Here is a 13,557-nt window from a genome sequence, read left to right as displayed (position 1 = left end):
TCACAACTTCTCTCCGTCTCAGGTGCCCTCCTCTCCATCCCGTCCAGCATTGTAATGATTCAGGCCTTCACTAATTCTTGCCCATATCATTGCAGCAGCCTCATAACCAATCTGCCTGCCTTGAGGCTAGACCCCCTCAAATCCACTGTGAACAGAGCTACCACAGTAACCCAGCTAAAACACATTTAATCATGTGATTCCCCACTTCTGAACACACAGAGCAAAGTCCACCACCCTTAAAACACAGTATATTTTAAGCCATTCCAAGATTTAGCCCCAAACCCCTCCTGCCTACCTCCCATTCAATCCCCTTGCCTATTATTCTAGGATCCACCAAAGCTGAGCTGACAATCCAACTGCCCCCTCCCCCAACTCTACGGCATTTCTCCTCTCCAGGTCTTTGCTCTTGCTGTTCCCTCTGAAAGGAATTTCATCCTTTCCTGGATCACTTCTACACACTTCTATTAAGCTTCAGATTAAGCAGCTCACTCTGTGGACCAGTTGTCAGGAGCAGGGGAAGGGGAGGTGGGAAGCAACTGGCTAATGGATAGAGGGTTTCCCTCCGGGGTGATGGAAATGTTTTGTAACTAGACAGAGATGGTGGTTACACAACATTGTGAAAATACTAAATGCCACTGATTTGTTCACATTAAGATGATTAATTTTATGTTATGTGAATCTCACCTCAATTGAGGAAAAAAAAAAAAAGGCGGCAGCAGCAGCTCATCCTGCAAAAAACCTACACTGACTCAGCCTCAGACTGGATCAGCACCTTGTATATTCCTCTATCCCAGGAGTTATTACTTTATATTACTATCTCTTTATAGAACTCCCACACACACTTTGAGCCTCATCTTCCTCTTTTCCGCTTTTTCTCATCCCCTACTACTAAGGCCAGGCCCTCAACAAATATTTTTTTAATAAATGAAAAATAGAGACACCACTTATCTCCCTTGGGCAGAAGGCTAGAGCACATGATCTTTTGAAGATCTAAGTTATATAAAAGCCTGCGAGGGCATGTAATTAATTGGAAAGGAAAAGATCAGGGAAGACTGCTGTTCATCTGGTTAAAAAGGACAAAAATGAAATGACCTCTGGTAGGATTTTTCAGTTAGTAATAACAAGAACTAACATTTACTGAGTTCTTAACTACAATTATTACCCCCATTTTCCAAATGAGGAAACAAATATATTTAAGTAACTTGCCTAAGGTCACAAAGCCAGTTACTGGGAGCAACACGATTCCAGCCCAAGTGGCCCAGGCCATGGAGCTTGACCCTGAGACATTAACACGTTACCCACCCTTCACACTGCACACTGCTCCAGGCACGCTTTCAGGAGCTATCAATGGAAATTGTTTGGCCCACATTTGCCTTTTCTAAGGCTGAGAAAACACTCCTTTTTCCACATTTATCTACTTATCCATTGCTATGAATGCTGTTTATATTTCATAAAGTACTTATTTAAAATATAAAATGTTAATTTTCAAAGAGTCTAATAGCCAAAAAAAATAGAGGTGCATCATCTATAAAAAAGATCTCCCATTAAAAAGACCTCTCACATGTCAATCAGCAAGTGTTTGTGGGCTATTCCTCACATCCACAGCTGAAAGGATCAGAGTGCGCTGGCCTCACTAGACCCACTGAGACGCATTTTCCAAGTATCCCAGCCTCTGCACAGGGTAAGTACCCTGCAGATGAGAAAACCATGGAATAGCAAAACAAGCTAGAAGAAAAATTTTACACTCAATTTTTTAGTTTAGAAAGCATGATACATATGTCCTTCCCCCTTTTCCTCTCTTTAATAATGTCACAATCTGGTAAGAAAAAAATTAACCAAAAGTCATTGAGATTTTTAAAAAATATCTGTGCATCTGAAAGGGAAAACTTTACTACTGAGGTAATGTCAAACCTTTATAACATATCAATAAGGTCAATATTAAAAACATATCATCCCCCCAAAAAGCGTATACCAACAATTTTTAGCTCTGCTGGATTCTCAGGACTTACTCCACCCAAACGTCTTCCTAAATATCTAGAATCAAAGATGATAGGATAATATATTGGTGAACATAAACACACACACAAAAGCAAAAAGGCAAAAGGGACAATATGACAAACAATGTAGAATTCAAGACAAAAGTTATAATGGGACAAATTAGTTACACTCTACAATGAATATAAAAGAGCCAAGAACCTTAACATATCAATGATCACAAAAGTACATAAAATAAAAACTGTCTGAACTATAAGGAAAGGTGACAGAAACACAACTACAGTGAGAGATACATTACTCGCAAAGCTACAATCAGCCAAGGAGCAAAAGTAAAGATATAAAGCTCTTAAAGATCAACACAACAAGGAGGCATTCACAGAAAAAATGGTCAAAAAGCACGAAGAGACAATTCCTAAAACAAGAATTAAAAGTGGCAATAAACACAGAAATATTTTCACACTCCCTAGAAATCAAGAATACAGATTAAAGCAATAATTTTTTTCTATTGGGTTGACAAATATGTTTTAAATAATAGTATCCATTATTGGAAAAGTGTAGGGAATGCAACAATTTTATATACTGCTGGAAGGGCTACAAATGGGTTTTGAGACTTACCATAAAAGGCTTTCCTTCCTCCTATATACCTCCCGCTCCAATTTTTTTGGTGTATGGCTTAAGATACAAATCCTATAGCTTCAGATTTGAAATTACATCAGTTCACAGTGGTTAAGGACATGGCTTCCACCACAGTCAGGCTACCTGGCTCTCTACTTACTAGGTAGGGCACCCTGGGCAGGTAAATTATTTAAGTTCATCTGTAAAATGATGGCAATACTGGTACCCACTTCTTAGGGTTGCTGTGAGGATTAAGTGAATTAAGTCCCAGAACAATGCCTATGACACATATGCTCAATAAATACCGGCTATTGGCATTTGGAGTCCTTATAAGTAATTTCTTTTTAAGTAAATCAGTAGCATTTACTGAGTATTCCTAATGGGACATTTATATCTGCTCAAATCATCTCAAACTACTTATCATTTTAAATACAAAGTTTATTAGAATCAAATATGATTCAAAAAATTATACATATATCATTACTGTGGCATCAAGGTAATTCAATGCTAACTGAATAACAAAGGAGCAGTACGGAATGTTTAAAAGAGCATAACCAGTTGTTTAAGGCATGGTACATAGCATTACGGGTGACTTGGTTTATTCTTTATCTTCAACTACATTTTGTTTTCTACAGTGAACATGTATGACTTTTATGGGGGGGAAAAAGATTTTTAAAACAATAGACTGGCATTTATCCTACCTAGTTCAGTCATACACCTACTCTCTCTCTCAAGGGCAAGTGCCAGGTCTGATGCGATTATACAATTACTGCTCATCACATCCCATCCTTTGCCAGAGCTTTAGTCACTCAACTATATCAGCTTACCTTTTTGCACATCATTTTGGAGACTATACCATTTGGAAATAAATTAGTCAATGTCAATAAGGATTCCCAAAAATGAAAAAAATCCAACCCAGAAAACTGTTTTTGTGACTACAAACAAGTGAATTTACTCTGTGTTTTTATGCTCTATTTTTAAGCCTAGAAGAGAAAAACTAAATAAAGTTCTCAATTGTTTTATGATTTAGGAAAATGAGGCAATATGCATATATTATCCTATCATTCTATGTGTAATTTCAGGAAGTGCATTTCAACTATCCATTTTTAGGCAAATTCCCTACAGAAATCAATTTGACTTCCCTTGCATGAATAAGCTCATGGAGGTGGAAATTTTCAACAATTTCTTACATCTCTTAGGTGTCAGGACAGACAAATGTTTGCCTAATCTATAACAGGACAGTAAAGGCTTCCATATGACAGAGACGAAACAGAGAATACATGCTATAATGCTTAAATCTAATATTCTGGGATCTAGATTTCTTCACCTGCAATACAACTATAAGTTAAACAGGGCTGATGAGAACGAAATTTTGCTGGCTATTAGCTAACTCTAGCGGAAAAGGGAAAAGAAGAAGGATAAACTTAATAACTCACTAATAGAATAATTTCTGAAGATGAAACTTTACCGCCTCCAGTCAGAGTTCTCTCTAAACAATGGTTTAAACTTGAATTGAATTTTCAATTTCTTGACAAGTTAAAAAAACAAAAGAAAAACTTTCCTTTGACTATATCTCCCTAACTACCACTGTCTGACTCCGTTCTTTCAGTGAAATTCTTGTCTATACCTCATCTGCGCCAGCCCCTACCGTAACACCAAACTTGTCTCCAGACCTGATGCTCCCTCAGTGCAGTATGAATATATATGTATATAATTTCACAGCTCAACACCATTGCACTCGCTGTTCTTTTCCTTGGAAAACCCTGCAAACTGTCGTTCTGACCCAGGCTCAAGCTTCATCTTTCTACCTTTTTCCCTGACTCTACCCCACACATCTGTGTTCCCAAAGTATTTTATTATATACTTCTATTATGGCTCTTAACATACTATATTAGCATTATTTTAGGTCTAGCTCTCTTAAAATTGTTTTTTAATTAAAACCTAATTTTACTTTTTTTTCAATTAAAACCTGATTGCGTGAGGTGATGAATATCAACTAATCTTAAAATTCTTGAAGGCTATGACTTGATCTTTCTTTATTAAAGAAATTTTCGAACATATACAAAATACAATAGTATCACAAAAGTAAATAAAATAGCATCATGACCTACCCAGCTACAACAATTATTAATTCATGACCAATCCTATATCAACTATACTCCCCACTTACTTCTCCCACCCACCTAACAACAGATAATTTAAGCAAATCCCAGACTTTTCATATCACTTCATCTGTAAATAGTATGCTTCTAAACATTTCTCTGAAAGATAAAAACTCTTTTTAAACATAACCACATTGCTACTATTGTCACATTTAAATCTTTTTAAATAATAATTGTATACTATCATCACATATTCAGTTGGTGTTTACTTTTCCTCAAATGTCTTATAAACTTTTACTTTTTTACAATTATTTAATCAGGGTCTAAATGAAGTCTACCTTTGTGACTGGTTAATGCATCTCCTAAATCTCCTTTAATCTCTAGATTTCTCCTCCATTTTTTCCTTCTTATAACTTATTTTTGAAGAACCAGGCCATTTGTTCTGGTTTCCCACGACAAGAATTTTGCTATTGCATCCCCACATTCCTCTTTCCTCTGTATTTTCTGTAAAACGGTGGTTAGATCTAGAAGCCTATCATATTCAGGTTTGCTTCCTTTGGCAAGACTATTAGTATGCAATAATGAATATATCCATCAAGAGACAAATTATGTCTGGCTGTCTTTCTTTCTGAGACATTAGTAGCCCCTGATCATCACTGTCTAGACTCTAGATCCATTAATTCATTAGGAACTGTAAAATTCTAATACACTAATTCTGTCGTCCTTTCTTTATCTATTAGCTGGGATAAAATACCTTCTATGAAAGAAACTTCCCCTTATCGAATATTTGATTACTCTGAGGAAAAGCATGTTTCATTCTTTCTCTTTATTTTCTGGATCTTAAAACAATACATCAGTTCCCCAGCATCCTCCAAAAGTGACAAGTTTCTTTTTGTTGTTGTTGCAATCATTATTATGAACTCATGGATTTAAAGATTTCAGTCCACTGGCAAATTATTATTGATGATCAAACTGTCCCATCACAGATCAAGTGCGAGCCTCTTAAAGTTGGCTCCCGAGTCTTAATCTTTGACATCCTCCTTGCTTTCTAGCATGATAAAGGATTCCAGGCTCACCTTGCACATTTTCTACTCCCAACCTGGAATTATCCATTTCTTCCAAAGGGACCTAATTATTTATTCATTCTTGAGCCTAACTATGAGTTCCATAAATATTTTCCAACCTAAATAAGGCAACTGTTGAGCAAGGTCCAATTCTTGAATAATTTTAAATTTGAAAAATGTGTATGATGCACAATAAAGATACACAATCATTACTTCACTCTTATTAAAAGAAGTAATTAAAATCCTTAACTACTCATCATTTAGGTTCTCGGACTCATTATGTACCAAAAGACATACCAAAGCAACTCAACCTTGCTGCTTTGGTAGCACAATAAAACTCACCAATTCAAATCAGCATGATGACCTGGGTTGAAATCCAAAAGTACAAAAAGAAGGCTTCTTTACTGTGATCTTTCTTCAAGAACCACAGGAAATACAACACAGGGATAACCCTAGAAAACTATCTGAATAAAGCTTTAATGAAGGTAAGCATTTTCAATTAAAGGTTGGCATCTTTAATGAAAATGAGTAAACAGTGCTCAATTAAGTATTCGGAGTTTAAACTAAACGTAACAATTTGTGATCTTAATTATTCACATTACCCCAAAATCATTGTAATAATAATAATAATAACATTAACATCTTTTCAAACACACCCAAATCCCTGAGTGGAAAACACAAAGCCCTCATTCTCAAAATCACAAATAAAACAAAATCATATTTAATCCTTTATGCTCTCTAAACATCTCAAATTTCTATTTTCATTGGGAACCAAAAGAAGTTTTTTGAAGATTTTTTTCAGTTGCTATATTTGTAACTCTAAATTCTTTTAGAAATACCAGTATTTTTTCAGGGTACTGAGACATTAACAAGATGCTTTAGGACATATTTGGTTACTGATTTACAAAATTCATTTCCCCATTCTAAGAGTAGCCAAGAGAAAGGGCAGCAAAAATAATCCCTGCAGAACTTCCCAGATTAGAGATTACTTTAACAATCAAGAATTTACTCCACGACAAACGTTGAGCATAGGTGCAATTTAAAGTGGAAACCCCTTCCAAAATGTCTGTTTACAATATTGGATGGCAGTACTACTACTAGTTCTGGAATTATGGTCCCTTAATATTACTTTATTTTATTTTATATTTTGCTGAGGAAGATTTGCCCTTAGCTAACATCTGTTGCAAATCTTCCTCTATTTTTTGTACATGAGCCACCATCACAGCACGGCTGCTGATGGACTAGTGGTAGGTCCACACCTGGGAACCTAACCAGCCACCGAAGCAGAGTGGGCCAAATGTAACCACTAGGCCACCAGGGCCGGCCCCAGTCCCCTAATTTTAATTACTCAAATTGTAGGCAATCTGAACTAGGTGAAAATGGAACAAACCTATTCTTTCCGTACTTATAAATGTACATATAATTAGGTGACTATACACATAATTGGCTAGATCTGAAATAGCATTTATAGTCACTTAGTTACTCCTTTCAGAAATCTGAAGCTTCAACTTAGTAATTAAAAATAAACGTAACAACAAAAATTATCTTATTTTATGATTAAAAGATGCAGCTATCTCCAGATTTAGCTAGTAAAGGACTCTTAAGTGTATTTTACCCCCAATTTATAAATGTGAACTACATTTATATGTGCATAAACACACCTCTGTTTAGTGAACTCTAAACTCAATGGCATATTTATAACTATGGTACTATTCAGAAAATTTTAAGTGACTTTTTTTCTGTACATAATCTGCATGTAATTATAATTTGCACGTTAAGCTAACATGTTATAGTTCACATATTATAAGACATTTACATACCTAAGTCTATTTCTAATGTGTCTCCAGATAAATAAGCTTAAGAGATACACTTCACGTATTTACATGAAGAAAAATATATATGAAATACACATTTGAAAAATTTTTTAGGGGGTCAGCCCGTGACCAAGTGCTTAAGTTCTCGCACTTCGCTTCGGCGGCCCAGGGTTCAGATCCTGGGTGCCGACATGGCACCGCTCATCAGGTCATGTTGAGGCAGCGTCCCACATGCCACAACTAGAAGGACCCACAACTGAAATATACCACTACGTACTGGGGGGATTTAGAGGGTGAAAAAAGCAGGGGAAATAAAGAAGATTGGCAACAGTTGTTAGCTCAGGTGCCAATCTTTAAAAAAAAAATTTTTTTTAATCAAAGTTGTGCAGAGCAAATTGTGATTACTTCCATGATAATTAAATGAATGCTTTAAGATTCAAATTAGGTAGTGATGAGGGGGGGGCAGAAAAAAATATTATTATTACACCATAATAAATTCTATACAGATCAAAGACTTAAATGTAAAATAATGAAACAAATAAAAAAGCTAGAAGAAACTAGGGGGATTTTTTTTTTGCTTAATATTGCAGAGTGGAAAGGCCAGGATGTAACGTAAACCTAAAAGCCACAAAAGAAAAAGTGGATAAACTCAATTGTATGAAAATAACCACTTTCTGCATAGCAAAAGCCACCATAAACAAAGTCATAAGACAAATAATCAGTTAAGAAAAAATACTATTCAAATTAAAAGGGCTAATATCCCTGACATAAAGTATATAAAGATGACTAGGAAAAAAATCAACAACTCAGAAAAATGGAAAGGATAAACTGTTCACAGAAAAGAAGATGCAAGGGACTCTTAAAAGTATGAAAAGAGGGGCCAGCTGGGTGGCAAAGTGGTTGAGTTCACATGCTCCACTTCAGGGCCCAGTTGGCAGGTTTGAACCCCAGGCTCTGGACCCAGGCACCGCTCCTCAAGCCATGCTGTGGCAGCCTCCCACATACAAAACAGAGGAAGATGGGCACAGATGTTAGCTCAGGGCCAATCTTCCTCACCAAATGTGTGTGTATATATATATATACATACACACACATGATGCACGGAAGGAAATTTAACAACATTCTTCAAAATGACAAACCCATGTATTCTTTAACCCAGCAATTCCACTGTTAGGAATTGATCCTACAAGTGTACACACATACACACACTTGAAATATATACAGACTTATTCATCACAGCACTGTATATTATAGCAAAAGATTTGAATGGGGATGCTCTGAATGGGTTATTTACAGTTAAAAAAAGATATGGAACAGCAAGTACAGTGTGCTATCATATCTATAAAGGGTGAATTTATATTCACATTTGCCTGTATAAGCTAAACTCTCTCTGGAGGGGCATGAAAGAAACTGACCCCACCAGTGACCTCTAAGGAGCGGGGGCAGGGTAGCTGAAGGACACAGGTGGGAGAGGGACTTCTGCTGTAAATATTTCTCTTCTTTTCAAATATTAAACCATGTGCTACATTATCTAATCAAAAGCAAATAAATAAAAATTTAAATATTTTTGAAGAAAAAAAAGATGCTCAATCATAACAATCCGTACACATGTGACCAACCATGACATGAGGGATTATGATTTATAGACTGAAAAGCAGAAGGAATCTCTTTCTCCTGTACATTGATTTTATTCTATCAATGCTTACTTTGGTTTTGTTAGTCATCACACTCATTTATTTTCATTTAAATATTTTACAAAACTTATTCCAATATTTAACTTAAACTGAGAGATGTTCACTTTTTCTAAGCAAATAGGTTCTATGTATTTTTCTCCATTTTTATGCCTTTATTTTAAGAAAAATAGACTGCTCAGTTTAGTGAGTGCTAAAGATTTAAGCTCAGAGACACACTTCATGTTCCAAATGCATAAAATGCAAACTGTCATCTGATAATACCATTAATAACTAAATGCTTTGCTTTTCTAGAAAACAGGATAAACTTAACATGTATAAACCTCCAAGAGCGACGTGAGTCCTTAGAGTAAACACAACGGGGGAAAACATAGCAAATAAACCTAGAAAAGTCTATCTTTAAAGCTGAAAAGCCAATCTGCACTAGAAAGAAGCTGATTCTTTAACTCAACTATAGCGACCTCTAACATCACTAAATGACATTTCTGCCAATTATTATTTTTAAAAATGTGAAACAAAGCAATCTCTCCTTCTATGAGCATATAAAAAATGTCATGCTTTATTAAACATCAAATCATTAAACATCATGCCACCTGAAGCTATCCCCCCGCTCTTTTTTTTAATTGGGTATTAAAGAGCCTAGTTTTGTCACAATTTCCTTTAAGTCCAAGTAAAATCCTCCTAGAAATAGTCAGGTGGAGAGAAAGGCACAATTCTGAATTAACTCAAAAGCAAAAGGAGATTAATTAGTATTCTCATAAACAGCATATAATCATTTGGTAAAATTATAAAGGTCCGTCTTAAGTACTCCAAATGGGCAACTGAGCGGTTTGAGCACTACATCTTCTTGACGTTTCTGACTCTTCAAGACTTTTTAAATAACGTTTATTTAATAATATAGAATCTTGATGATTGGTCATTCTTCTAACTTCCAAATTATCTAAATCCCAACGTTCGCAGTCAGGCTGCGTCTCCAGATTTCGGTCCTCCTGCCAACCAGAGCGCGGCCCGAGAGCTCCTCGGCGCGCACCCCGCGGCCGGGCTGCAGCTGAGCGCCGACGGCTCGCTGCCACAGGGGAGCCCTACACGGCCCAAGAGGACGACCACCTCCCCAGTTCCGCCAGCACTTCCAGGGTCACCACTCATCTGGGGCTTTGTCTCAGCTACACCCCATCTCAGAAATCAAACTTCCCCGGGGACACGGCGACATCGGCCGGCCCACGACGTGCACCCAGCCCGGCCGCGCTCAACGCTGCGAGGCTCGGACCCACAGAAGGTCGGGAGCCGGGCGGGGGCGCCGCGTCCGCTGCCCTGCGCACCGGGACGACGAGGCTCGGCCCCCGCTGCGGCCGCGCGGGCCGGGGGCGCGTGGGGGGCGGCGGCTGGCCCCGGGCGGGGAGCATACCCCCAGAAAGCCGGAAAGGAGAAGGCGAGCGAGTCAGCCCCGCAGCGCCAGGAGCCCGGAGACCTGCGGGTGAGCGGCGGGGAAGGGGCCGTCGAGGCCCTGGGGCGGCGCGGAGAGGGTCCCCAGGGTCTCGGGGCCGCCGCGGAGCCCCGGCCTGAAGTCGCCGCGGCCGGCGGAGCCGGACGGGCTGAGGGAAAGCCGAGGAGGACTCCGCGGCGCGCGGGAGGGGAGCGCCGGGGGCCCGGGACGCGCACAGGACTCACCGCGCTGGCGGCGGCGGCGCTGGACGACGCGGGCCCGGGCGCGTCCTGCCTCCTCAGGCGCGACTTGAGGCTCTTCATGGCCAAGCGCTGGCAGTCCCGCTCCCAGCAGGCGCGGCGCAGCGCGGCGCCACGGACCCGCGCGCGAACCTTAAAGTCTGCGGGCTGCGAGCGCGCGGAGGAGGGGGCGGCGGAGCGGGCGGTCCCGGCCCCACCTGCCACCTGGGGGCCCCGGGCCGCCGACGGCTGCGAGCCTGCGGCGGGGCTCCCCTCCCGCAGCCAATCCGCCCGCGGCCCTGGCGGGGGTGGGGCAGGCCCCGGCCAATCGGAATCCTGGAAGGGGGAGGGACTTCCCTTTCAAACTTAATAACACCCTTCCTCTCCCTGCTGGAGGAAAACTTTGGAACTTTTGCTGGGGAGCGGCGAAGGTGGGCGCGAGCGGCGTGAAAAGACGCGAGAGCCAGGCTCTAGGCCACCGGCGCCCGCCTACCTGGCTGATGGAGCCCCAGGTCTACAGAGAGCACGGGATCCAGCCTACGCCAGCTCTAGCTTCTCCGACTCCCCTCCTCTTCCCACCCACGTGCCTTTTCCCCAAGTAAAGTCCCCTTCCTTCCGTCTGGTTCCTGAAAGAATTTGTGGTTACCTGGACACACACTGGCTTTCAAGAGCAACTTCCCTTCCATCTGCTGACGTTTTACTATACAAATCCCAATACCTGGAAACTACTGTTCGCCTCAGAAACTCCAGAAACAAACAGCAGCAGCCTCTGTAAGGAATAAGGTGCTGGTTGTACAGAACATACAGTTAAGAACAGACTTTGAAAGACGTTATAGTAAATCAAAGCTCATGTTAGGTGCTCAATAATTATTTGTTGAGTGAAGAACCCACTGCTTTGGGAGGAAGGAGATGGAATGGGGGAGGCGGAGGGGACTTTTGCCATCAATAAAAAATGACCCACATAGCCAAAATGATTCAAAAAGTTGTAAAAGAAAAAAAATATCATGGAGCCAGCCCTGATGGCCTAGGTGTTAAAGTTCTGGGCACTCTGCTTCAGTGGCCCGATTTGGGTTTCCCAGCGCAGAACTACACCATTTGTCTGTCAGCATCCATGCTGTGGCCCGGTCTCACAGTGAAGAACCAGAAAAACTTACAATTATACACAACTATGTACTGGGGCTTTGGAGGGGGGAGGGAACACAACGTTTCAGGTAAAAATATGGGATGAGTTAATTAATTAACTCATGCTACCCAGAAATCTGGATTAATTAGAATCATTTAAAGGAAGCATGAAGAAACAGGCAGGTGAGCAGCACCCAATAATTTGTCATTAACAGACATCTTCAAAAGTCTTCCCTGGAGTCAGTTTTTCCCAGCAAAATGTTTATGCTAGCATGCACCCATTTGAAAAGACAAACAGTCCACGTCTCTTGGCTAACAAAGGATTCTTTTTGTGTGAAAGGTCAGTTGCTTTCTTTGGAATTTTCTTAGAGTAATTTAAGGTTTTCTTTAAATACTGTAAGAAAGTTTTCAGAACTCTCTTGGAGAAACAGCATTCAAAGACTGTGTTAACCCTTAATAGCAAAGTAAATAACAATGAACTACCTGAGAAAATTATTAATTTTTCTCTTGATTAGTCCTAAGGGTAGAAATTTTCTTTGACTCTTCCTCCTTCCTCAAGATCCACATCCATTCAGCTGTAGTTGGCTCTTTAGAGTGTCTGTGAATTGTCAGTCTCCGTCCTCACCTGACACTGCAGAGCCAAAATTACCTCATACGTGGATATTATGTAAGCTTCCCCACCAGCCACCAACCCCCAGTCTCACCTCTCCCATCACCAGTAAATTACCAACCATCAATAAAAAGTCATGCAAAATATTTCTCCCTTGCTCAAAAACCTTCAGAAGCTAATGAATAAAATCTAACTTCTTTACTTGGCATGTAAGGCCCCACAACATGGACCCAACCCTGGTCTCTAGCTAACACTAAGCAAGTTACTCTTCAGCCCATTCCTCAAACATGGGTCATGCCTTTCAATTTCCACATCTTTGTACTTGTTGATCCTCTCTCTAGTAATTTTCTCTCTGTCTACATTCAGCTAACAAAATCCTAGCCCACCCAAGAATGATTGGAAGGGGGGACAGGGGGGCTTCTGGAGTACTGTACTCCTCTACCTGGGTGCAGGTTACGTAACTAGAGTGTCCACTTTGTGCAAATTCAGTGAGGCTGTACTCTTTATGATATGTACTCTTTTATGTGTGTGTTATACTTTAATAAAATGTTTTTTAACTCATACATCCGTTCCAAATGCCCTCCTCTCTCACAGAGCCTTCCCTGATCACTCAGCTGAAGGTGATCTCTCATCCTCTGAATAATTGTACCTCTCATATGATACTGCCACATATGTTCTGAACAAGAGTTATTTTACCACTTGACTTCAAACTCCTTAAAACCAGGAAATAACTGATGTATTTTTGAATTTCCTAGAATGCTTGCATGTATTAGCTACTCGGTAAATCTTTCTGAATGGATTGATACATTCTTTTTGGTTATTAGACTAAATTATTGTTGTTTGTTCTGTGCATTCACGTAGCACAGGACTGGTACGCCCCCT

General features: G+C 40.0%; 1 protein-coding gene across 2 annotated transcripts in view; it reads right to left on the bottom strand.

Annotated features, from left to right (window-relative positions):
- UACA (uveal autoantigen with coiled-coil domains and ankyrin repeats) overlaps positions 1-11,509 on the bottom strand; it is an 82,282-nt gene extending 70,773 nt beyond the window's left edge. The window contains exon 1 of one of the 2 annotated variants that reach the window (XM_070621937.1): positions 11,437-11,509. Coding sequence is in view for 1 of the 2 variants with exons in the window: in XM_008523903.2 (XP_008522125.2) it covers positions 10,950-11,027 (78 nt within the window). In the remaining variant the exon portion in view is untranslated. Of the gene's footprint in view, positions 1-10,949; positions 11,239-11,436 lie in introns of those variants that run through there. The other variant, XM_008523903.2, reaches the window with a different exon arrangement.
- Between the last annotated feature and the right edge of the window lie 2,048 nt (positions 11,510-13,557).

The sequence above is a fragment of the Equus przewalskii genome, chromosome 1 (genome assembly GCF_037783145.1).
Source record: "Equus przewalskii isolate Varuska chromosome 1, EquPr2, whole genome shotgun sequence".
NCBI classification, from domain to species: domain Eukaryota; kingdom Metazoa; phylum Chordata; class Mammalia; order Perissodactyla; family Equidae; genus Equus; species Equus przewalskii.
The sequence above is the reverse complement of the archived record's forward strand: the minus strand, read 5'-3'. Positions and strand labels throughout refer to the sequence as shown.